General features: G+C 45.9%; 1 protein-coding gene and 1 long non-coding RNA gene across 8 annotated transcripts in view; both read left to right on the top strand.

Moving 5' to 3' along the window:
* The first annotated feature begins 108 nt into the window (after positions 1-108).
* Positions 109-8,501, top strand: LOC109512592 (uncharacterized). The gene is made up of 5 exons (XR_002167560.1): positions 109-921; positions 1,004-1,096; positions 3,674-3,719; positions 4,635-4,680; positions 7,394-8,501. It is a non-coding gene; the product is annotated as an uncharacterized LOC109512592 (long non-coding RNA).
* A 1,753-nt stretch (positions 8,502-10,254) lies between these two features.
* tnrc6ba (trinucleotide repeat containing adaptor 6Ba) overlaps positions 10,255-20,778 on the top strand; it is a 19,408-nt gene continuing 8,884 nt past the window's right edge. Inside the window, exons 1-17 of one of the 7 annotated variants that reach the window (XM_019864039.1) lie at positions 10,255-10,755; positions 12,021-12,110; positions 12,494-12,515; positions 12,797-13,249; positions 13,330-16,167; positions 16,286-16,447; positions 16,653-16,849; positions 16,974-17,045; positions 17,312-17,512; positions 17,675-17,794; positions 17,973-18,098; positions 18,586-18,759; positions 18,914-19,018; positions 19,176-19,371; positions 19,798-19,938; positions 20,127-20,273; positions 20,704-20,765. In XM_019864039.1, the coding sequence (XP_019719598.1) occupies positions 12,054-12,110; positions 12,494-12,515; positions 12,797-13,249; positions 13,330-16,167; positions 16,286-16,447; positions 16,653-16,849; positions 16,974-17,045; positions 17,312-17,512; positions 17,675-17,794; positions 17,973-18,098; positions 18,586-18,759; positions 18,914-19,018; positions 19,176-19,371; positions 19,798-19,938; positions 20,127-20,273; positions 20,704-20,765 (5,073 nt within the window). In that variant the 5' untranslated portion in view covers positions 10,255-10,755; positions 12,021-12,053. Of the gene's footprint in view, positions 10,756-11,077; positions 11,196-12,020; positions 12,111-12,493; positions 12,516-12,796; positions 13,250-13,329; positions 16,168-16,285; positions 16,448-16,652; positions 16,850-16,973; positions 17,046-17,311; positions 17,513-17,674; positions 17,795-17,972; positions 18,099-18,585; positions 18,760-18,913; positions 19,019-19,175; positions 19,372-19,770; positions 19,939-20,126; positions 20,274-20,703; positions 20,766-20,778 lie in introns of all 7 variants that reach the window. The other 6 variants (XM_019864004.1, XM_019864014.1, XM_019864032.1 and 3 more) reach the window with 6 other exon arrangements.

The raw sequence follows: 20,778 nt of genomic DNA, 5'->3' as shown, positions 1-20,778 counted from the left end.
GCGTGTGTGTGTGTGTGTGTGTGTGTGTGTGTGTGTGTGTGTGTGCGTGTAAAACAAAACGAAGCCGTCAAAAACTTGCAATGTTTCATGCTGTCATGTTTAACAATTAGCATCCTATTCAGGGTCATGTTTTAACATTGACTTTCAAAGTTAACAGTGGCTATTGGACACACAGTTAAGCACATGGCGTGTAAGTAAAAAATAAATAAATAAAAAATTTGAAATGCAACTCAGAACAATAAAAGCATAGACCAACGAGACTGCTTTTTCTATTTCCCGTGACCTCGTACTTCCAATCTAATTGCGCTCCTCGGATAAAAACGGGACTACAAAATGGCTGCGAAACGCTCACGTCAGTTGTATCGTGCTGACCTGTCCCAACAGGAAAGCGGGCCTTATCAACAGGAACACGAGCATCCTCGCCCCGTCCTCTTCAGGCCTTCCAGCTCCAAAGTAACCCAGGACCACCGACACTGCGGCCAACAATTTTTGCACACACTCAAACCCACGCTCAACTCCCATGCTTGCTGACGAAAGCAAACACAATCTGTCACAACTCTGCTCTGATTTTGATGAAAACATGTCACAGTCATGTTAGTAAGACACCAATAGTTGTGAAGAAGGGTAAAAAAAAAAAAAAATGCACCATCCGTCTCCTGTCATTGGGCTAACTAGGTAATCAGTGATGGCCTTTTATGAAAGAACTCCTTGACCTCAGAAGACAGATAATGTTTGATACACACGTGTAATCTGTGCAGTGCTGGCAGAGGACATGTCAGTGTGCGATTTGGCGTGTGCAGTTTGTCTGTCTCGTCTCCAGCTGTCACCTCTGGCACCCACTCCCCCCCTTGGGGGCGTAGAGTTAGCACCCTTCACCAACACCTCTTCCAGAACTAACAACCAGGAGATCATTCCTCGCAGGTGACTATTGTAATATTATTATAAAAAGGTTTCAAGATCTTTTGTCACAATAAGATGTGGTTTTTTTTTTCATCCCAATAAGGTTGGGGCGTTGTTGCACACTGACGGCAGGCATGTTCATTGCGGTGGGACGAGTTCCAGACCCATGCCCCCGGTGGGGTGGCTTGTGATGTTGGTGAGTGTGTGTGTGGGCGTGAGCAGTGGCTCACAGCAGCTCCTGCGTACATGCATGCATGCATGCGCTTTATGTATTTTAATATTCTCCTGGCATTCAATAACGAAAGGGTGTTGTCGACTGTGGCTCTCCTTTCCCGTATCCCAGGGCATTATAGGAAGTTAATAAACTGTTTCCAGTTTATTAACTTTGATTGGGGGAAAAAAAAAACCCTGAATAAGGAACTGCGATTTAGCTTGAGAAAACTGGACTAGTTTATATAATTAGATTGACGGCACACTCATTGCATTGCACATATTGTTGCATTTTACCCAAAGAATCTTTTTAGAATCGAATATGCAGAAGACGAATTGTTGTTGTGTTCACACGGCCGCACGACGACTTTTTTCCCCTCATTTGTGGGCGTGTGTGCATTTGAAATGTTTTTTTTTTCTGTTGCGCTTGAGAGTTTAATAGACGTGTTTACAATTCTCCTGCTGTTTTCATTGGCTTTCGGGACTGCTTCCCATGTCGCTGCAAAGTAACTGGCTGGAACTGTCCTTTTTCTTTTTATATCCAGTCCAAGCATTTATTCGTACGCCTGCCTGCTTCCTAATCCTCACATCCACCCCCTTGGTTTTATATCGGCCAACAATCTCTGTTCTGAGGCGTGACAGCTATTTACTAAAAAAAAAAAAAAGAAATAAATGCATGTACGACCTTGGATCCAAATTCTTGTCTGGTCCCCAAAGAGAGGCAGAGGTCACTTTTTTTTTTTTTTTTTTTTTAATCTAACTCTATGTGACCATCTTGCACTGTTTCTCTCTTCTGACAAAAACACGTGGAGTGAATGGAAGAGCCGTTGTTTGAGCCTCTCAGCAGCTTGTCAAAAAGCCCTTTGGGAACAACACACTTAAAAGTCACACTTGACTCATTCTGTACCGGCGTTGACTTATCAGTGATATTTCGGACCAATGTTTTCCAGGACGATGATTCTGAAGACATTCCACTAATGACAATGTCACATGTAAAGTGTACGTGCTTGTTTTGAAAGTCCAAATATGGAGATAAGATGTCTGGTTCACACACATCCTCGTCTGCGGCTTTCAACACAATGGCGCACCGCTTGACCGCAGGAACGACCCCTGTAAATCATTTAAAACCACAACACGTTACTTTTTAGCTGCCCCGCTCTTACATTTTCCACCGACTACTTCATTTTGCGTTTCTTTAAGTTAATTTATTACTAGGTGTCTTTTTTGCAATGCTGTACTCCACACTGCTGGAAAACTGGGAAACATCCGACTGAAGAGGTGCGAAGCATTCCTATTGAAAGTCAATTAAAAAAAAAAAAAAAAAAAACATGACCAAAGACCTCTCTTGGGGAACTTTTTTGCACAGGCACGTGCCCCTTTGCCCCAGATGAGAAAAGTGCCCTTTGCCTGAACCAATTTTTTGTGAGGCACTAACATAAGATTAATGACGGTTATCGTAAGTGTCCAACTGCATGTTGAGTAGCTGATAATGAGTAGGTTTTGTCCTCAGTTTATAAGACAGAGATAGATTGAAGGACAACAAAAAAAAAAAGACATTATTCAACCCTTTTAGCGACAGCGGTTACGACAGTGGACAGACAGCTTATCAGGTTACAGGGGCATGAAAGGGTTAAATGTGCGATTTAAGAGGAAAAAAAATGTACATTTGAGGGAAAAAAGCAGATGAAAGGATTTTCCGGGGAATGACTTTTACACATTTCTGTCTTGCAGCCAAACACATTAAGAGTTGTTCCAGTGACGCGAAGCGCGGCGAAATCCAATTTCAAAGAGGCGGAGACCACGGAATCAACAGTGCTCTGAAATTATCTCCAATGGTTTGGGAAAAAAAGTCTATTGTGTCGCAGCATTCGATGCCGTGTAGTACCCCAGCGTAATTAGTGCGCTGGTTCCATAATTGTGTGTTTGTGGGGCTTTTACTGGCATCTCAGAAGAGAAATGGAACTAAACCAGGCCAATTAAAGTTGTTAACATCGGCTCAAAATGGAATATAAAAAAATGCTGGAAAGGAAATACAAAACATTTCTAGATTTGAGATGAAGACAACTTTTTTTTTTTAACTCAAAAGGTCAAACCACCGCAAACGCTCGCCATGGGGTTCCGTTGAAATGCCACCGCAAATGACCCAAGTAAACAACGCGGGGAACATCACCTTTTTTTTTTCTCTCCATCTGTTTGTTGTGATTCACCAAATGTCGCCGTTTGATAACATGTTAGCAGAGATTTTACCAAAAGAAGGTTTAGGCAAGAAAATTCTACTACGGTCGTACTGTACGTTTGTGATCCCATTCCCAGACTGTTAAAAGAGCGACGACACGCCAGACCGGTTTCCATCCCATCACAGGGCACGAATAAAACACATTTAAATACGACAAAATGTCCTCCTTCCCGTGACGAATCTTTTTTTAATTGACAATGCAGACGGCCTTACGGCCGGGCTGATGCTTGATCCCCGCAAACCAGACCGCTAGAAATGAGTAGCCGACATCTTTTTATCGTGCTAATTTGAACGGCTAAGAATAACAGCGGCTACTGTGTTTTTCAGGAGTCTGGAACCAAACGTCCGTCTCGGGAGTCTGCAGTTCACACAGGTGCTTTTTTTTTTTCTTTTTCAACTATACATTCACAAGTTCATGTGTTTTTTTTTTTGGTAGCATGCTATTTTGGTAGTGGACCAAAGGGGGAGGGCAAATGGCTTGTTTTCATTCACATAAACCCCTGATTGCATGTTTTCGTAGTACTATTGGCTGTTTTTCTAAGACTGCTAGAAAAATATTTTCAAACATGCCGAGAGAAAAGAAAATGATTTTGAGTCATGACTTTGCGCGCCGCCTTTCGCTCGAAACTAAATTGCATTTATGCAAGACTGGCAGACATTCCTTATCACACGTGCAGATAATTATTTTCACACTTAAAACACCCCATCCCCCCACGTTAACAGCCGAGCACTTGTATTCAGAGGCAGCTAAGCTTCGAATTATGGGACAGTGAATCAAATCCCGCTGAAGCCCTAAACTGACATCGTTCGGCATCTGCCAGCCTACAAATCAAAAACCCAAACGCTGTGCCTGGTGGGGGATTCCAGACTGGAACTATGAACAAAAAAAAAACATCAACAGACCACAAAGTCACTTTACTATTCGCTACAAAGAATGACGAGATTGTTGAAAAGAATGAGCACATTCAGCGGGGGTGGGGGAGGAAAAATGACGTTGTGACTCATATTCTACGACTATACGGTGAATTATTAGTCAATATGGGACACAGATCATAAGCGATTGCATCACGGATCTTTTGACGCCAAAGTGTTGAACAACTCATCTTGACGAAAACGATGTGCTAAGCTGTGAGTTGACCGAGAGGTCATTTCGTTCTGATGACGTCAGGAGTAAGACTTACGTTTCGTGTCCTATCGCCATGCGATGTGTCATGCTGTACATTCTATAACGGCTGTATCCAAAAAGAAAATGACATGTTTTGGTGTTCTGATTTTTTTTTTTCTTCAGAACAGTACTGGTGTACCAAGTTCCCACATACAACATACAACGTTGGGTAAGAGTCAAGAAACGTTCTAGCTACTCTGTAAACAAATGCAGGCTTTTGTTAACGGGTGTGACAGCTAGTAATCTGCTTTTGGCTGCATGTCAAACTCATTTGAAACTGCATACTGACCGGGTATTTTCCTGAGCTTTATACAAAATATATCAACTTCTAAAAAAAATGAGGAGACAAAGCAACCATTCTACATGTCATAGTACATATAAATCGGAATTTTAAACACACCTTCAATATCACAAGAGTCTCACATCGACCCACGCAGCCAATTCGGCAATGATCTCAGACCATCCACATGGCAGCAACGACCTATTTTTTTTCCCTCCCAATTAGACCAAACAGGAAGGCGTCTCTTCACAATATGATGAATTCAAGCGCGTTCACATGCACGCGTTCACATGCACGCGCCGAGCGCACATCACATAGGAAAACAGCACAGTTCTGCCACATACCTCCGTGTCTGTAAATAGCCTCCCTCCCTTCCTCTGCATCTTTCCTTTTGGCTCCACTGACAGGCAGTCGGGGCTCATCAATCATTTGGCCTTGAGCCTAACTTGACGGTGGTTGAGGTCACAGCTTTCGATATGAATGTCAAGGCGCAAATAGCAGAGGATTCCTTGTGTTTGTGTGTGTGTGTGTGTGAGATTCTTTAAGAAATTTATGTTCGGTACATCCTATCTTATAGTGTGATCAAATTTTCCATTCCGTTACGATGACAGTCAGTTCACGATGGTTCACATGCCAAATATCATCTAATTAAATACCAAGCATCTCTAGCCACAATTTTAATATGTTGATTTAGGAGTCATAAATCAAGCTGCAGTAATCTCCCATCGCGCTTGCCACCCCATTTATGGCTATTTTTCTACATAGATGGTTTTTTTTTTTTTTTTAAATAGATGAACATATTTTTGTTTTCCTGGCACAGGAACAGCATGGCTTATTCGCTCTCATCGGTCAACGGTTCGGCCGTAGTCTCGTGTATGTGGAATCTTATGAAGGGTTCTCAAAAAGCACAAGTAGGAAAGTGCTGCAAAATGGGAACATTTTAGAATCTCGTTCGGGCTGCCACGAGCTACTGTGAAGTTTCGAACTGCGTGTGAGTCCCTGATGAGTGTTCAAACGTAGCAACAGTCGCACGACGGCAGTTTGCGTGCGTGTGTCCGTCTTGGCGCCCTTTCCTGTTTAAGCCTCGCAAGCACATAAAGTGCGGCCTTACAATAGTCCATTGTCCCGTCCGCCCTCCACTCTTCCTGTCGGGTCAGAATTCACGGAAATAAGGACACGGTGCAAAACAAACAGCGGCGGCTACGGCTCTCTCCACCCTCTCGGTGGGCCCTCCAGGAGAAACTCGTTGCGTAGGCGGCGGCATTCCTGCCAGGAAGCTAATCAGCATCGCATCCCAGTTTGAAATGTATGTAACGTATGTGAATGTTAAATAAGGTTGACCGGAGGCTGAGAAGGGCGGAGAGGAGATGCGTCGGGGTGTACAAAATGAAACCAGACGTGACGGGAATTTCCAACAAAGGCTGTTATGGTTTTACATACGACATTGCTAAAGTGAGTTGCTCGCTCTGCTCCTGGTGTGGGAAATAAAAAGTGCGCATTCCTCGGTTTTTACTTTTTGCATCTTCAGATGAGAAGACATTTTCTTTGATTTCAAATTGCATTTGAATTGGCCATTCAACTCTGTCGCAAAGTCGCCAGCTTCCCCCCCACGTCACTCAAAAGGACAAGCGGATATTTTGGATGCAGTTCTTCGATTGGATCTCAATGGACTCAAAATATTTTAAAAAACACCAAAAGTCACATTCATTCATACGTAGTTGATTACATCCATTTTACGCCAAAATGTATCTTTTAGATGCTAATGCAAAAAACAAAAAACAAAAGGGGTCAATTTAGGTGACTTCAACAGTACGGCTTGTGTTTTATGAAACTCTCAGACGGTCCGTTTTCTGCTCGAGCAATTTTTATCCTTCATTGTATGTCTCTTGTCTACGTTTGGTGCAACGGTGGGATCTCCCTTAAGGAGAAAAAAAAAATCTTTCCATGGGATTTATCTTTCCATGCGGTTATAAAAATGTCATATCTTAAATATAAATGCTGAGTGCTGCGTTGGAGCAGAAATAAAGGATGTGCTGAGGAAGCAGAATGGACTCCACCCTGTATCTCAGCTCTTATTTCTACAATGTGTGTGGGTGTGTGTGTGTGTGTGTGGGGGGGGGGGTCACGACTTTGGCTTGTAAGAACACGTGAGGACATATTGTGTGGTGGAGTGCGTGTGGCATCTTCTGAGAGTGGCTTGCAGATGTCGGAGTCAGACTGTGGCTATGGACTGGCTGGACGGATCATCTCGATTCGAACCATGCAACACACCGATGAAAGCAAGAACCGGCCACGCCAAGCGCAGGCTCCTGCACCTCATGAATGTAATGTTATGCCATGAATACTGAGTGTATTGTACTCCTGTTAAATTGGGGTTCAGAGCTCTGCAACATAACAATAAACATGACATTTTCGCCTCACTTTTTTTTTTTTTCCTGTGTTTGGATTCCCAACTGCGCTCGCAGTTGTGTAACAACGGGGGAGTAGATTCCTCGCTGATTTAGACATTGCATTATTTGGCAAGAGGTCCTGTCAGTTCCTCGGTGTAAGTCATCATCTTGTCTTCATTCAACAGTTTGCTTTCTTCACTGTCTTTTCACAGGCTCGGGATCATTCTTGGAGGAACGGTTAGGAGCCATCACTTGCCGTTCACAAGTCGTTTACATCAGAGTTGGGAAATAAACGTAACACGGTCTAGTCAAAGGTATCTGGAAATACTTACTGCGTTGTATAATCACATCGGTGGCTTAAGGCTACGGTGGAAATATTGGTAGCTTAATAATGACATGGAGCAAAGAGGAGAAAAAGCCTGACGGCGACTCGCAAAACTCCCGAGAGGACAGCGGGCCAAGCTCGTGCCGCACATTTCAAGGCGATGAGAGAATGGAGCGGCGTTTTATATATTGCCATCTGTGTTTTGTTGTGCATGCCTTCTCTGCAAACGTGATTAATTGGAGCTTCAGGAATGTGCGCGCACTGTTTAGTCTTCAGCGGCCCCGAGTCGTCGGCCCCTGACCCAACCAGGGAACCAGAACACCTCTAAAAGCCATCAGACGTCACCTTATCTAAACGCAGCGCAGGAGAGCGGCGGCCTCCTCCTCCTCCCATTGGTCCATCCATCCTGTCCTTCGTCATAAACCAAATTCAGTCTCCCCTTAAGAGTATTTTGATCACCGCAGACTCCGACCCGGACGGATTGGCATTTCCTGTGGGCGGAGCCGGGGAGCAGACGCATTCTTGGGCCAGTCACCTTCACTTCCTGTCTCTGCAAACACCCCACTGAAACCCAAGCAGTGTGGACCAGCGTTGCGCTTTACTTTCTCATCGACGATGCGTTGCACTATAGAGTACTCCCGTTCCTAGAGGCTCGTGTAAGACAAAGCTGAACAAGGCCGCCATATCGGTTTGGTGATATTGAAGGGAACGGAACTTCCAGAATGTTGCGGTGTTTTGTCGCGCTTCGGCAACACATCACACAACGCAACGGCAAGGACAAAGACGTGAAAAATAGTTAGAAGAACCCATCCCGTGCCACCAGGAGCGGAGCTACATGCTCGCCATTCACACTCTCTGGCCACCCCGCATCGAGAGGAAAATTTTGATACCAGTACATTTTCTGCCATTTTCACAGGATGGAGTATTCCTGGATCCTTTGAGACTGCCACATGACAGATTATTAGACATTACACCCATGGGGCTCCAGATTCAGCGAAAAAAAAAAAAGAAAAACGGCTTTGAGAGAAAACAATAGCTTCTCCAACTTGAAATTATTTTTTTTCAGCCTGCTGAATCTAGCACACCCAAATGATATAGTTAATTGCATTTTATTACAATCATTCTTTGTAGATGCACTACCGTGGCGTTATTTTCCTCTCACTTGTTTGTTTGGAAGCTATAAATGATACATAGTTGAACTGTATTATAATGAGGAATTACATATATTTTGTGTTGGGTAATTGTTTCACTTAAAATCCAGGTGACCGTGGGAAAAGTTTCAACTTGACAGGAGACCTGGCTGAAAATGTCCCGTGTGTCATTTTATGAGGCACAGGGCAACCACGGTAATGCGTTTCACTGACTCGTGCCCCTGAATCGCACAATTTTTTTGGGTCTATATTTTCCATTTCATGTGTTTTATTCCCTGCTGCGTTCACAACTCAATCAGCGTTTTTTCAAGACTTCACTCTCAAGGAATGTATTCCTGAGTGTGTGAATGCATATTTCTGCGCACGACGGTGAGTGTGAGGAGGTGTGACAATCAATTACAGTCCTCCCTGGGGTCGGCAGCTGCACCAGAGTGTTAATATTCGACAGCTGGAACTGTCAGTGGGTTTTACGATTGATGCAAGTGTTGTAAGCAGACCTCAAGCCAATCAGTCTATTGCACTCCATGTGCCGCACTTGTAAATGGAGTCATTGTACATTCACATGTAAAAGACTTACACATTTTGGAACTGGGATAAAAAAAAAAAATACATACCAGGAGGTTTAAAAAGCTAAAATGTAACATGGGCCACATCGAATCACACAGATTGTATAAAGTAGCAATGACTAAGAATATTGTTGCTGAACATGCATGATTTTGGAATGCGGGAGGAAGGAACTCTAAAAGGGGAGTTTGAAGGCGAGAATCGATCCTGGAACCTCAGAAATTTGAGGCAGACATGCGTAACCACTACCGAACTATGCACTGACTTGAATTATGATTTTTCTTTCAAAAATGCTTCCAATTCTATCATTGGACAAATCGTTTTAACATCACCTTACATTTTAGGAAGGCTTTGATCATTGAAGGAATGAAATTATTCTTTGTAAAAGATTGGTTAAAAAAACTACATGAATGTAGAAGATGATCTACTTTCCGTGGTACAGCATCCATAAAGCAAAGCTGTAATTACAAACTGCAAGTGTACCGTAATTTGGTAAAATTACTCCCTCTTGTGGGCGATCCTGAACACTACGCCTGACTCACAAAATGTATCACGCATTTTAAACTGAACGCAATTTACTCTTGAAAGTTTGTTGAATGATAAACAACGCAATTGTTTTTTTTTAATTCTATTTCATCACAGATGAGAACACAAAGAGATTGCTTTCAGCTCATTTGCACGAGATATTCCGTTGTACTGATAAGTGTAGACATTTTGTGTTGTTTCAAAATAATTATCTCGTTATAATTTCCAGTGAGTTTAATATTCACAATTAAAGAAAAAATCAGTCACCTCATTTGGAACACAGTGGTAAAGATATTTTGGCATTCAAAATGTGGGAAAAAAGACGACTTTATAACTTAATTCTCCCTTACAAACAATTATGACCTTTTGAATGATAACAATTACCGATAATTCCAATACTCATGTCAGTAAACTTTCATTGAAATGAGCTTCAGTGGGTGATGACTTTAATTGACAGTATCTGTACTTTTACTTGAGTACAGAGCTGAGGAGTGAGCGTGTGTACTTCTGCACCCTCTCCTACTCAAAATCTCCAGAAAGCCTGCGTGTTTTCCTTCTCCCGGCCCCTACAAGTAAAATGTGATCTTTGTTTCTGCAAGTGTCTGGAAGTTTATGAAGGTCAAAAAGCGTTTTTCGCGATGCATCCCTCCCTACCGCAGGCAACCAGTCAGAGCGCTTCCACGCAGTTGCCACTGGCTGCTGGCCATTGGAGACTCTTCATGCTGAGCAGCAAAATGGCCGCCCGTCGACCGACTGACTCCACAGCGCTTTGAATTTGAACATTTCTGCATATTTTTGCTTCGCTCCGCAGCAACCATAGTACTTCTTTACCAGCCAGTGGCGCGTTGCGCGTGTATTTCTATTATAGTTCATTTACTTGACGTATCCGCTCAGGCGTCGCTGTTCTTGTAGCTTCGACGAATGCCTCAGAAAGCTAAGAAGAAAAAAACGCACTGAAGCACTTTAAGCTAGTTAGCACGCTAGCTTTTCTTTATATGTGATTGCTGAGGTGAGTACCGCAATTTCTCCTTGTCGTTTTACTGTTTCCCCCCATGCGTGCAAATGCAAATTCACCAAACGCAGCGTTGTCTTGATGGTTTGCCTGATAGCTATCATTTTGTGCTCATGCTAACGCTATTAGCCTGAGCTACTTGTGGCTGTCAAGGTGTAGCATTAGCTCGGATTGTGTTTTTATATTCAGAGGTCAGCATTTGCTTTATAGCACAGTGCATTTGCTATAAAGGCGCTTTGTTTACACAACAAAGACCAGCTTCTTTACTTAGACGGGTGACAATTGATAATTGTGTTTTCTTTCGGATTTGGGGAGTCAGGAAATTTTCAGCCACTCCTGTTAGCCACCAGCGGAAGAAGGATACATTATGGATTGTTTACACCTGTAAAGGCCTGTATATACATCACGTCAGCCACTTCATATTGTGCTTTGTTGAGGTTAGTTGACTCTCTGTTCCTCGAAAAGATTTTCCTCCACCTTCCAAGCAACCAGTCGTTTCCAAAATGTAGCCCTGTGACATTAGCAAACTGCTCATGCCATAATGACTGGAAGGTTAAAAGATAATGCATCATCATATTTTATCTAATGCAATAGTGATTGGGCCCAGTTCGTTGTTTTATACCCAACATGGGCTTTGTTGGGTATTGGTATACACACGATGTTTTCCTGGCTTTTAGGAGCGCAAGCAATACTTAAAATGAATCACAAGCATTATCCTGGAAATGGCCATTGATTCTTTTCAAAGAGCGGTTTGTGTTTTGTAATCCCTATATTTGTCCTCTTTACCGTTGTATACCACTGTACCATCCCTGGCATTATTTGGTGCTCTGGTGTTGCGCACTATTGTACCGTAAAATGCTCTTGAATATTAATGTGTGCTGAAGGAGACAAAATAACGTATGAACATTCAGTTCAAGAAGTATTTACAGGATGACTCGGCTGACTTAAAGAACTACCTTTCAACTAGTTGAACTTAAAACTGGGATCAGTTTACGCAACGCTTGTGTGTGTATGATGGGAATAATAATTACTGTATTTGTGGCCCCATTCTTAGCTCTGCCACCCGATGGCTCATTAATCCTTTAAATCCCACCGAATATGATGCTTTACACATGTAGGTGGTCTCACATGGCTCTGATGCAATGTTGATATTGGCCTTTTCTGCTTCTTATGCTTCAGCATTTGTGTGTGTGCGCTTGCTTGCATCCAGAATTGAACCGAGTAATGAACTGTAGTTTTAAATATCCTGATTATCCTTCCAGAAGAAAGGAGTTTCACGACTGGAGCAGTCGTTCATGGAAGACAAGAAAAGGAAAAAAGAAGAAAAAAGGAAAAGGGAAGCCTCACAGAAGGTATGTTCAATTTGTTTTGATCACAATATTAATGACAATCACCCAACATTTCTGATAGAAGTGCTTTTGTCAAGCAAAAAAAAAAAAAATCATGTTTATCCAGAGGAATCTCCAAAATTGATTAGGATCTATTCAGTGGCTCTCATGTTGAGTATAAGCCATGTCCGAAGACAGATATTTGCTGCGACTTGTGCATTTCAAATTGTTGTTTTCAGTTACTGAGGGGAGCTTCTTTGGTTTTATCCGCTACTGTCAGTGCCACCAAATGGAAGTCAAACAAATAATGAGCCTCATCGCAATTTGAATGAGTGAATTGGATTTCAATCATGGCACCAGTTACAGCTTAATGATTCTGTAATATGTATCTTGTCTTTTCTTTTTAGGTTACGGAACAAAAGAACAAAGGTAAGATGTACAGTAATGTAAAAAAGTAAAGTTCAATTGCTTTGATATTAAAACAATCTGCCCCCATGTCATCACGTTTTTTCCCCCCTTCTTTCAGCTACTATTTATTTATATGATCTTGAGTAGTTTGTTTACACTTGAAAATACCCATTCTAATTGACTTGTTTTGAATCCCATATTTTGTGCTCAGCACCCCCCTCCCCCAGTTTAAAGATGTTCCTTGTTGATTATTAACTGTGCATTTTTGCCTCCTCTTTTCCACTCGCGGCTTCATCATTCAGTGCTAGATTTGACCAAGCAGTCGTCTGCGCATCCTCCTGCAAATCAGAGCAGCTCTGCCTCCCCCAGCCCTGGACCCTCCCCCTCTGCATCCCCATCCCCAGCCACTTCAGGCCCTGGCAGTGCTGCCGCCCAGTCACAGGGTGGTAACAATGCCAAGCGCCTTGCTGTGGCCAACGGACAGCCCACCTCCACCTCCAGTTCTTCCTCTGCCACAGGCAGCACAAGTGTTACAGGGAACGGGAATTCAAGTAGCGGAGGTGCGGCCCAGGCGCCTCAGCAGCAACCTCGCTATATGCCGAGAGAAGTGCCGCCGAGATTCCGCTGCCAGCAGGACCATAAAGTGCTACTGAAAAGGGGGCAGCCACCACTGTCCTCCATGCTGCTGGGAGGGGGAGGAGGAGGAGGAGGAGGAGGAGGGGATCCCCCCAATGCAAACACGGCTGCTGTCTCAGGTATGAGTTACTCAATGTTTGGTGGAAAATTGACCACTGCCTGAAATTCCCTTCTACAAGTAAGCCTCTGATCCTTTCAGATTCTGGTGCAGCTACCACCTCATTGGCCCTCACCTCATCATCAGTTGCTGCTTCTACCACTACTTCTAATTATGCAAATTCCATGTGGGGCACAAGCTTAGGCAGCCAGGCTTCCTCTCAGGGCAGGGAGAAGGTGATTGTAGATGGGAACGACCTGGAAGAGTGGCCCAGCATCGCTGGAAGTGATGGAGGAGGAGCTTCTTTCACTGTGGCTGGAGGAGGTGGCGGCGGAAGCAGCAGCAGCAACAGCAACGGGATGCCTGTGAACAGCACTAGTGCCTCTGGCAACCAATCCTCATCCACTTCCTTGTTCTCTTTGCCCAATGAATGTATGCAGTCGTCCAGTAGTGTGGCATGGGGGACGGCTGCCGCCCAGGGCCATCTTGGAGGAGGAAATGCAGTAGCTTCAGCTGGGCCTATATTACAGCAGTCCTCCTCAGTTTCCAAAGCCGCCGCTGTGCCAGGAAGCCATGATGCCAGTGGCCTCGTCGATGGCAGCAGTGGTATTCCGGGTGCCAACTTTAATCCAAATGCCAACCCTTCGGCCTGGCCTGCCTTGGTGCAACAGGATGCGCCCGGTGTTGTCGGGGAAGGAGGCCCATCGTCCTTCCATCACCAGGGCACTGGAGGAACTTTATCTGCCAACAATTCTGCTTCCGTAGGGCTCAAGGCTGGGGCAGTGGCACTCGGGGGTCACCAAGCTTTGTCTGTGAATCAATCAAGCACTCATCAGCACCAACTTCACCAAATGCAATCGAGAGACAGAGAGATGGCAGGCGGCAAGTGGGATAGTGAATCAGCGGGACCAAAAATTGCAGGAGAGGAAGGAGTTGCGGGAGGAATGGGAGGTGGTGGAGACCACAATCTTTCTTCCTCGTGGAGGGGCCAACCCTCTTACCCTGCATCCAACTCCAAAACGGGTGCCTCAAGGACTGATGGATGGGAGGGCAGAGAGGGTGGCACGGGGTCATATAGAGCTGCTGAGGGGGATAATGGGTCTTCGGGTTGGGGTTATCTGGGGCCCTCCAGCGGGGTTAAGTCATGGGGCAGTGCTGGAAATGGAGCGAATGATAGTCAAACTGGGGTATCTCAGGGAGGGTGGGGGACATCAGGAGCAGGAGTGGAAAAAGGGATGTCGAGTGTTGACTGGGGTGGGAGTTCCTCTAGCACTGGTGGAGCTCATCCTGGAGAAGTCAGGGGAGGAGCCTGCAGCAGTAACAGCAGCAGTAGTGGATGCAGCACAGCTGGCAATCCACCTGTCACCTCGACTGCTATGAACAGAGCTTGGGACAATCAGAAGGGAGAGGGCGAAACGGGGGAATGGGGTGAGGGAGGGCACGGAGCACGGGGAGGATCTTTATCCAGCGGTGGGAATTCCAGATGTGAAAGGGAACATAATGGCTCCCGTCCCCGGCGTCAGCCACCCGATACTGAAGCTGCCTTACAGAACCTGCTCAGTCGTCCCGATCTTGATCCACGGGTACTATCAAACACAGGCTGGGGCCAAACACAAATTCGACAAAACACAGCTTGGGATCTTGGTAATCAAGCGGAACACAGTAAGAGCGCACTCTCGTCAACCTCTTCAAAACACCCAGCTTCTCTGGGACATTCTTCTCAGTATTCGTCTGGACCCAGAATTCCGATTGGTGATTCCAATGGGCCGGGGTCCCACCCTCCCTTGCTTTCATCTGCTGGCTCCTCTGGGGAGGGCTGGGAGACCAGCAGCAGCAGCAGTAGCAGCGGTGGGGCCTCTTTAACTGGGAGAGCTCCACCACCTTCTGGCCCCACCATGAGTAATCTTGGCGTCTCGCAGTCTGGTGCAGTGATCACAGCAGGTACTGGTGGTAGTTCAGGATCCTTGGGACAAAACGAGCAAGGAAAGACTACTGGCTGGGGTGCAGGAGGAATGGGTGCCGTGGATAGTCAGGAGACCAAAGGATGGGATAATGAAGGATGGAGAACCAATCGAGGAAATGGGGGCAGTTGGGGTGGTCTGGGGGAGCAAGGCAGCCTTGTGAGTACCGAGAGAGGAGCAGTAGGGTGGAAAGAAATGGGAGGGGAAGGACGAGGAAGTGGGTGGGGCTCAGGGCAGAAGGTTGGGGCAGGTCGGGACTGGGGTGAGCAGGAGTCCAAATCTAATAGTAGCGGTGCAGGATGGGAAGATGAACCGAAGAACGGGGGAAGGAACTCAGGTGCGGGCAGTTGGGGAAGCTGGGGCGAAGATCCACGGAGGTCCTGGGGGGCAGGGGGAACGGGGGCGGGAGGCAGCGGAGCAGTTGCCGTTAGTGGGCCCAAACCCCATCAAGGTTGGAGTGGAGGAAATAAAATGCACCAGATGCCAAACAGCCAGTCAGGCTCCATCGCGGGCCTGCAGGCACAACTGCAGCAGCAACAATCACAGCCCCGGAATCAGCCTCCACAGCTGCAGCAAGCGTTGGACCAAGGGGCTATGCAAGGGGGTGGTGGGAGAAAACCAATCTCCCAAGCTCAGAACCAAAGCTCAGGCTGGACCTCGGGGCCCATCCCTGCAGGTCACGGTGGAAGTGGATCTGCACCAAGCGGTTGGGAGGAACCGTCCCCGCAGTCTTTAAGTAGGAAAAATGAGATCGACGATGGAACATCAGCATGGGGCGACCCAACCCATTACAACTACAAGCCGGTTAATCTGTGGGATAAGAACACCACCCCTGCTGGCCAGCAGCCACATGGTCACGGTCAGGCTCAACAACAGGGACCCCCACCTTCAACACAGCAGCTCAATCGACCTGCCACAGGACCTGGAGGCGGCAGGGACTTCAACACCAGTCACGGACTGGGAAAAGCTTCTCCGATGGGTGAGACGCCAGCAACTGTCTGTTTTGTGAAAAAGATGATCAATGATAATAACCGACTGAAGTTGGCCACCATTGCTGTGTTTGTAAGAGTCAAATATTGTTGTGTGTGCGCTTGCAGGTACCTCAGGTTGGGGTGGTACACCTCCAGCTAGTCCCACGGTGGACAATGGTACAGCCGCTTGGGGAAAACCGACCGATGCCCCTTCTGGCTGGGGGGAACCTGAAGACGCTGGCGGGAAAAGTGGCTGGGGAAACCCTCCTTCCAATCCAATTAATTCTGGTTAGAATATACAAGAAATAGTACACCAAATAGTGAGAGACAAAGCTTAACTTTGGATAGTAGTCATGGTTTGATTCTCATATACAGTATTTCGATATATTTATCTATCCAATATCGTGTTAAACCAGGAAAGATGGATTATATAAGATATCATATATATTGCCGCAATGTCACAATGCTGACTGCCATTAACTTTCTCCAACAGGATCAAAGTCTATGCAAGACAGCTGGGGGGAAAAAGAGGGCTCTGTGACAGCGTCACGTCACTCGAGCTGGGAGGAAGAGGAGGAGGGCGGGAGCATGTGGAACAGCGCCGGCTCCCAGGGTAGCGGGTCATCCTGGGGACAGGGTAGCAATGGTGGCTGGGGACAGAGCCACAATGTCAAGAAGCCTAGCCACAAGGTAGGTTACCTCCATATTGTCTTGGATAGGTTGTTCCCAAGGTGTGCTGCATTTTTTTTTTTTTAACTCAGTCCAGGTTTGAAGCTTTAATTCTGTTGACAAAGTTTAACCCAATCCTATTCAGGGTCCGCTCAAGGTCGGGGGAGATTCCTGGATGAGCCCAATCAACAGACAATTCTCAAATATGGGGCTTCTGGTAAGGCAATAAAAACGTACACACAGGCGCACGCACAGTGGTACCCTGACTTACGAGTGCCTCCGTGTCAAAGATGTTTTCGTAGCCCATGACTTGTGCTGCAACTCATGGTTCACAAAATGTCAGGAAAAGCTTACTAGAATATCTGAACTTGAAATAATGCTTGACATGTGCCGACTCATTTGACATGACCTGGAACGTGATTGGTTAACTGGGGATCGTGACGATAACGGAATAATGACTGTTGTCCTTTTGTGTTGGGACAGAATGACGATCCGAGCGGTCTGAACATTGACCTGGCGCCAGGCGCTCTCCAGGAAAAGAAGATGGAGATGGATAAAAGAGCCTTGGGAATGATGGATTACAATGGAGACATGCGGAAAGGAAGAGGGGGAGGCAGCATGGCTTATCGTTCACCCGTTTCCAAAGAGGCGGCGCCTGGAGATGGTGTTTCTTTTTACGACAAGGTATGTCTCTGTATCTCGAATGACATAAGAATCATTTTGTACACTTCGTCTTTTCTTGCTCGTGTGATGGTACCCCCTTTTTCCTTCATTCCCTCCTTGTCTCACTCTTCCCCTGTCCCCCGCGCCACTCGAATGTCTTTCCCTCGGCTGTCACTTGGGCAGACCTTGCTTTTGAACAATCAGGATGGGTACCTTGGGGAGGACGGTCCTTGCTCTCTGTTCTCACCACCCACTGCCTACAAGCCCCATTCCCTCTTCAATCACACTATCCCCTTTAGACAAGTAAGATACCTGCTCCTCTTGTATCTGTCCTCCCATCCTTACACTCTATTCTGTGTAGTTTTCTGTGTTCACGAGGTACACTTGTTCAACCTAACCCTCAATCGTTTGACATTCTGCTTTAGCTTCGGTGCTTTCTGTGAAATGTAAATTTTTTTTTTTCTTCTATTTTGGATCACAGGGTGGCCACAGTCTCCTTGGCAGTAGTGGAGGGATGTCTCAGCCCAGACACCAGCCCAATGTTCCAACCATGAACCAGTCCCCAGGGATACGAGCACAAGTGCCTCATCAGTTCCTGTCGCCTCAGGTGCGCTTACTCGCCTTTTGTCTATCAGATAGCATTAATACTTAAAAAAAAAATTCCCGCATTTGACTCGATTTAAGCCAATTTTAATTATGCATTGGAAAATGACATCTCGCAACTAAGCCATTGGTTTTTAATTTTTGATTTAGCAATGAGAGTAATTTGATGGTACATTGCACTCAGTTCGGAACTGACAGCCGATAAAGGAACATTTGTGCAGAAAACGCAAACGTTTCCCACCACGTCAACAAGCTAATCAGAATTACATCATCACTCTTCAGAACAAGTGTCGTACCACTTATTTCTGGAGAATACAATGCGTTGAATGAGTTGACACGCTCGTTATCGCCAACTAATGAGAAGAGCAAAAGAGAATCAATGTTCATCAGGAAGCAGGAAGCTAACGTGGTTGCTCTTGGTTACAGTACCGAAGAGCGCCTGTGGTAACGTGCGTGTGCCTGTCATTGTGTTTTTTTTCCCCCCCCCTCAGGTGCCAGGCTCCATGCTGAAGCAGATGCCCCCTCCCAGTGGGGGCGTCGGGGGTGTTGGCGGTGTGGGAGGAGTGCCTGGAGTCGGCGGCAGCGGCGTGTTCCCTCCACAGCTGTCCCCCCAGCATATAGCCATGCTCAGCAGCATCTACCCGCCGCACATCCAGTTTCAGTTGGTGAGAACGAGCACGGCACACGATTCTAAATGCTACCACTGGGCTTCGTTGCAAGCGCTTCCCTGTATTTTGCTTCTTTTTGCAAAATGGAACATTGGCCGCAATTGTTTTTCGCAGTGCAAAGGTTTAAGAAGTTGCATCATCTTTGTTTTAGGCTTGTCAGCTCCTCCTCCAGCAACAACAGCAACCACAACAGCAGCTGCTACAAAACCAGAGAAAGTTCACACCTAATGTGCGGCAGCAAGCTGACCCTCAACAGGTACACGCGTGCACGGAGCGTTCTGCAGCTATTATTAGGAGGTTTGACAAAATTTGGTTTCGGGATTAAAAAAAAAAATGTTTTTACCTGACCTAGACTATCGAAAGGTGCTTGCTGACTATGTTTTTATTTATTTTATTTTTTTGCGCCTTGGCAGTTGGCGAGGATCATGGCAGTACTCCAGCAACAACGGCAGCAGCAGCAAGTCGGAAGTTTAGGTGGCAGCCTCAAGCTCTCTCCCTCCCACCATAGTGGAAGTGGTGCCAAATTACACGGGGTTGACTCCTTGCCCCACCAGGGCCTCGCAGGATCTGTGGCTGATCTGCATCAGAAAACTCTTGGACCTTACTCGAGTAAGTACCATATTTTACAAAGCGTTAGGCATAGTATTTTAATGCAAAATCACCGATCGACTTTAGTGTCACAATTTGAGCATTCGATCAATGATCCGCAAAATAAGACATGACAGCAAACACAACCTAGTTCACTCTGGGGTCGTTCTGTGCTGCCATCGTGGATATATGAGCCCGAAAGCGAATCTATTTTTAGCCTTGTCGGGTGTCTTGTGAGCTATAAAGCCTTTGCACTGGGAGGTGTAAGTTCTGCGCCGTCAGCCATCCTATTTTTTTTTTTTTTTTGGTAGTATGGAGTCTGCCCCCGTTCGCAAATAGCGGTGGGTTCACTGTATTTTATGTTTTGGGTTAGTTGAAATATCCTAAACAATTGTGACATGTTATTGCCTCCATCTACAGGCTTCAGTTCTGGTGTGAACCTCACAGGTATGGACTTGGGCGGCTCTATGGTCGGGGGGCCTGGTGGCATGAAGGACATGGGAGGACAACAATCTCGTTTCAAATGGATGATGGAGGGACACTCCTCGCCAGACACTTCCTCACCTGAAAATGCATTCCACAAAAATGGTAAGACTTCAATTTTGTCCTTGCCATTTTTTTTCTTTTGACAAAAAAAAAAAAATTTTTTTGGGGGGCCGGGGGGAACCGCTGAATATGAATTCCAGAACCTTCATTGGTTTAGAAGGGACATTGTACAGGAAGTGATTTGTTTAGCCATCCGTTGCATAATGGTGTTGATCCAAACTGCTGTGCAGGTCCTGTCACCTCCATGAAGATGCCGGGGGCCTCACCCTACTCACAGTACGACATGATTGTTGGAGATGCGCAAGGCAACACCAGTTGGCATCGCACCCCTGGCAAGATGAGTACCAAGCCCACCACTACAGCCAGCTGGCCCCCTGGTAAGTGGTGACACTTTACGCAATCCTGTTTGCACTAATTACTTGACATTCAGGGTCTCAGCGGAGTTGACGCTGTATGAATTTTTAAATGGCGCATTATGCAATTTTCCCACAATTATAAAACAGTTCCCAAGTGTATTCATTAACGTCTGTGACTTTCTTTGGTCAGTGGTCTCCTATGGTCCACCCGAGGAGACGGGTCTGACATATGGTGTGGGAGGGGACAGAGCGCCATACAACACAGCCAGCTTTCTTAACCGGCTGGATTGAATTGTTTACAGCTGTTCAAGTGTCAACCAAAATAGCATTTAGCTGCAAACAAAAGCACCGTCGGCCACCAGACTGACCGGCGATGTGTAAACTTTTTGGACGACTCGTATAGCATGTCAACTGTTGATGAGCATTTCTCTTTTTTTCCTTCATCCTCAAGAGTTTCAGCCTGGTGTTCCCTGGAAAGGAATAGATCGGGTTGACCCCGAATCGGACCCCTACATGACGCCAGGGA

The sequence above is a fragment of the Hippocampus comes genome, unplaced genomic scaffold (genome assembly GCF_001891065.2).
Source record: "Hippocampus comes isolate QL1 unplaced genomic scaffold, H_comes_QL1_v1.1 scaffold74, whole genome shotgun sequence".
NCBI lineage: Eukaryota > Metazoa > Chordata > Actinopteri > Syngnathiformes > Syngnathidae > Hippocampus > Hippocampus comes.
Note: the sequence above shows the minus strand (reverse complement) of the source record. Positions and strands in the feature narration are given on the sequence as shown.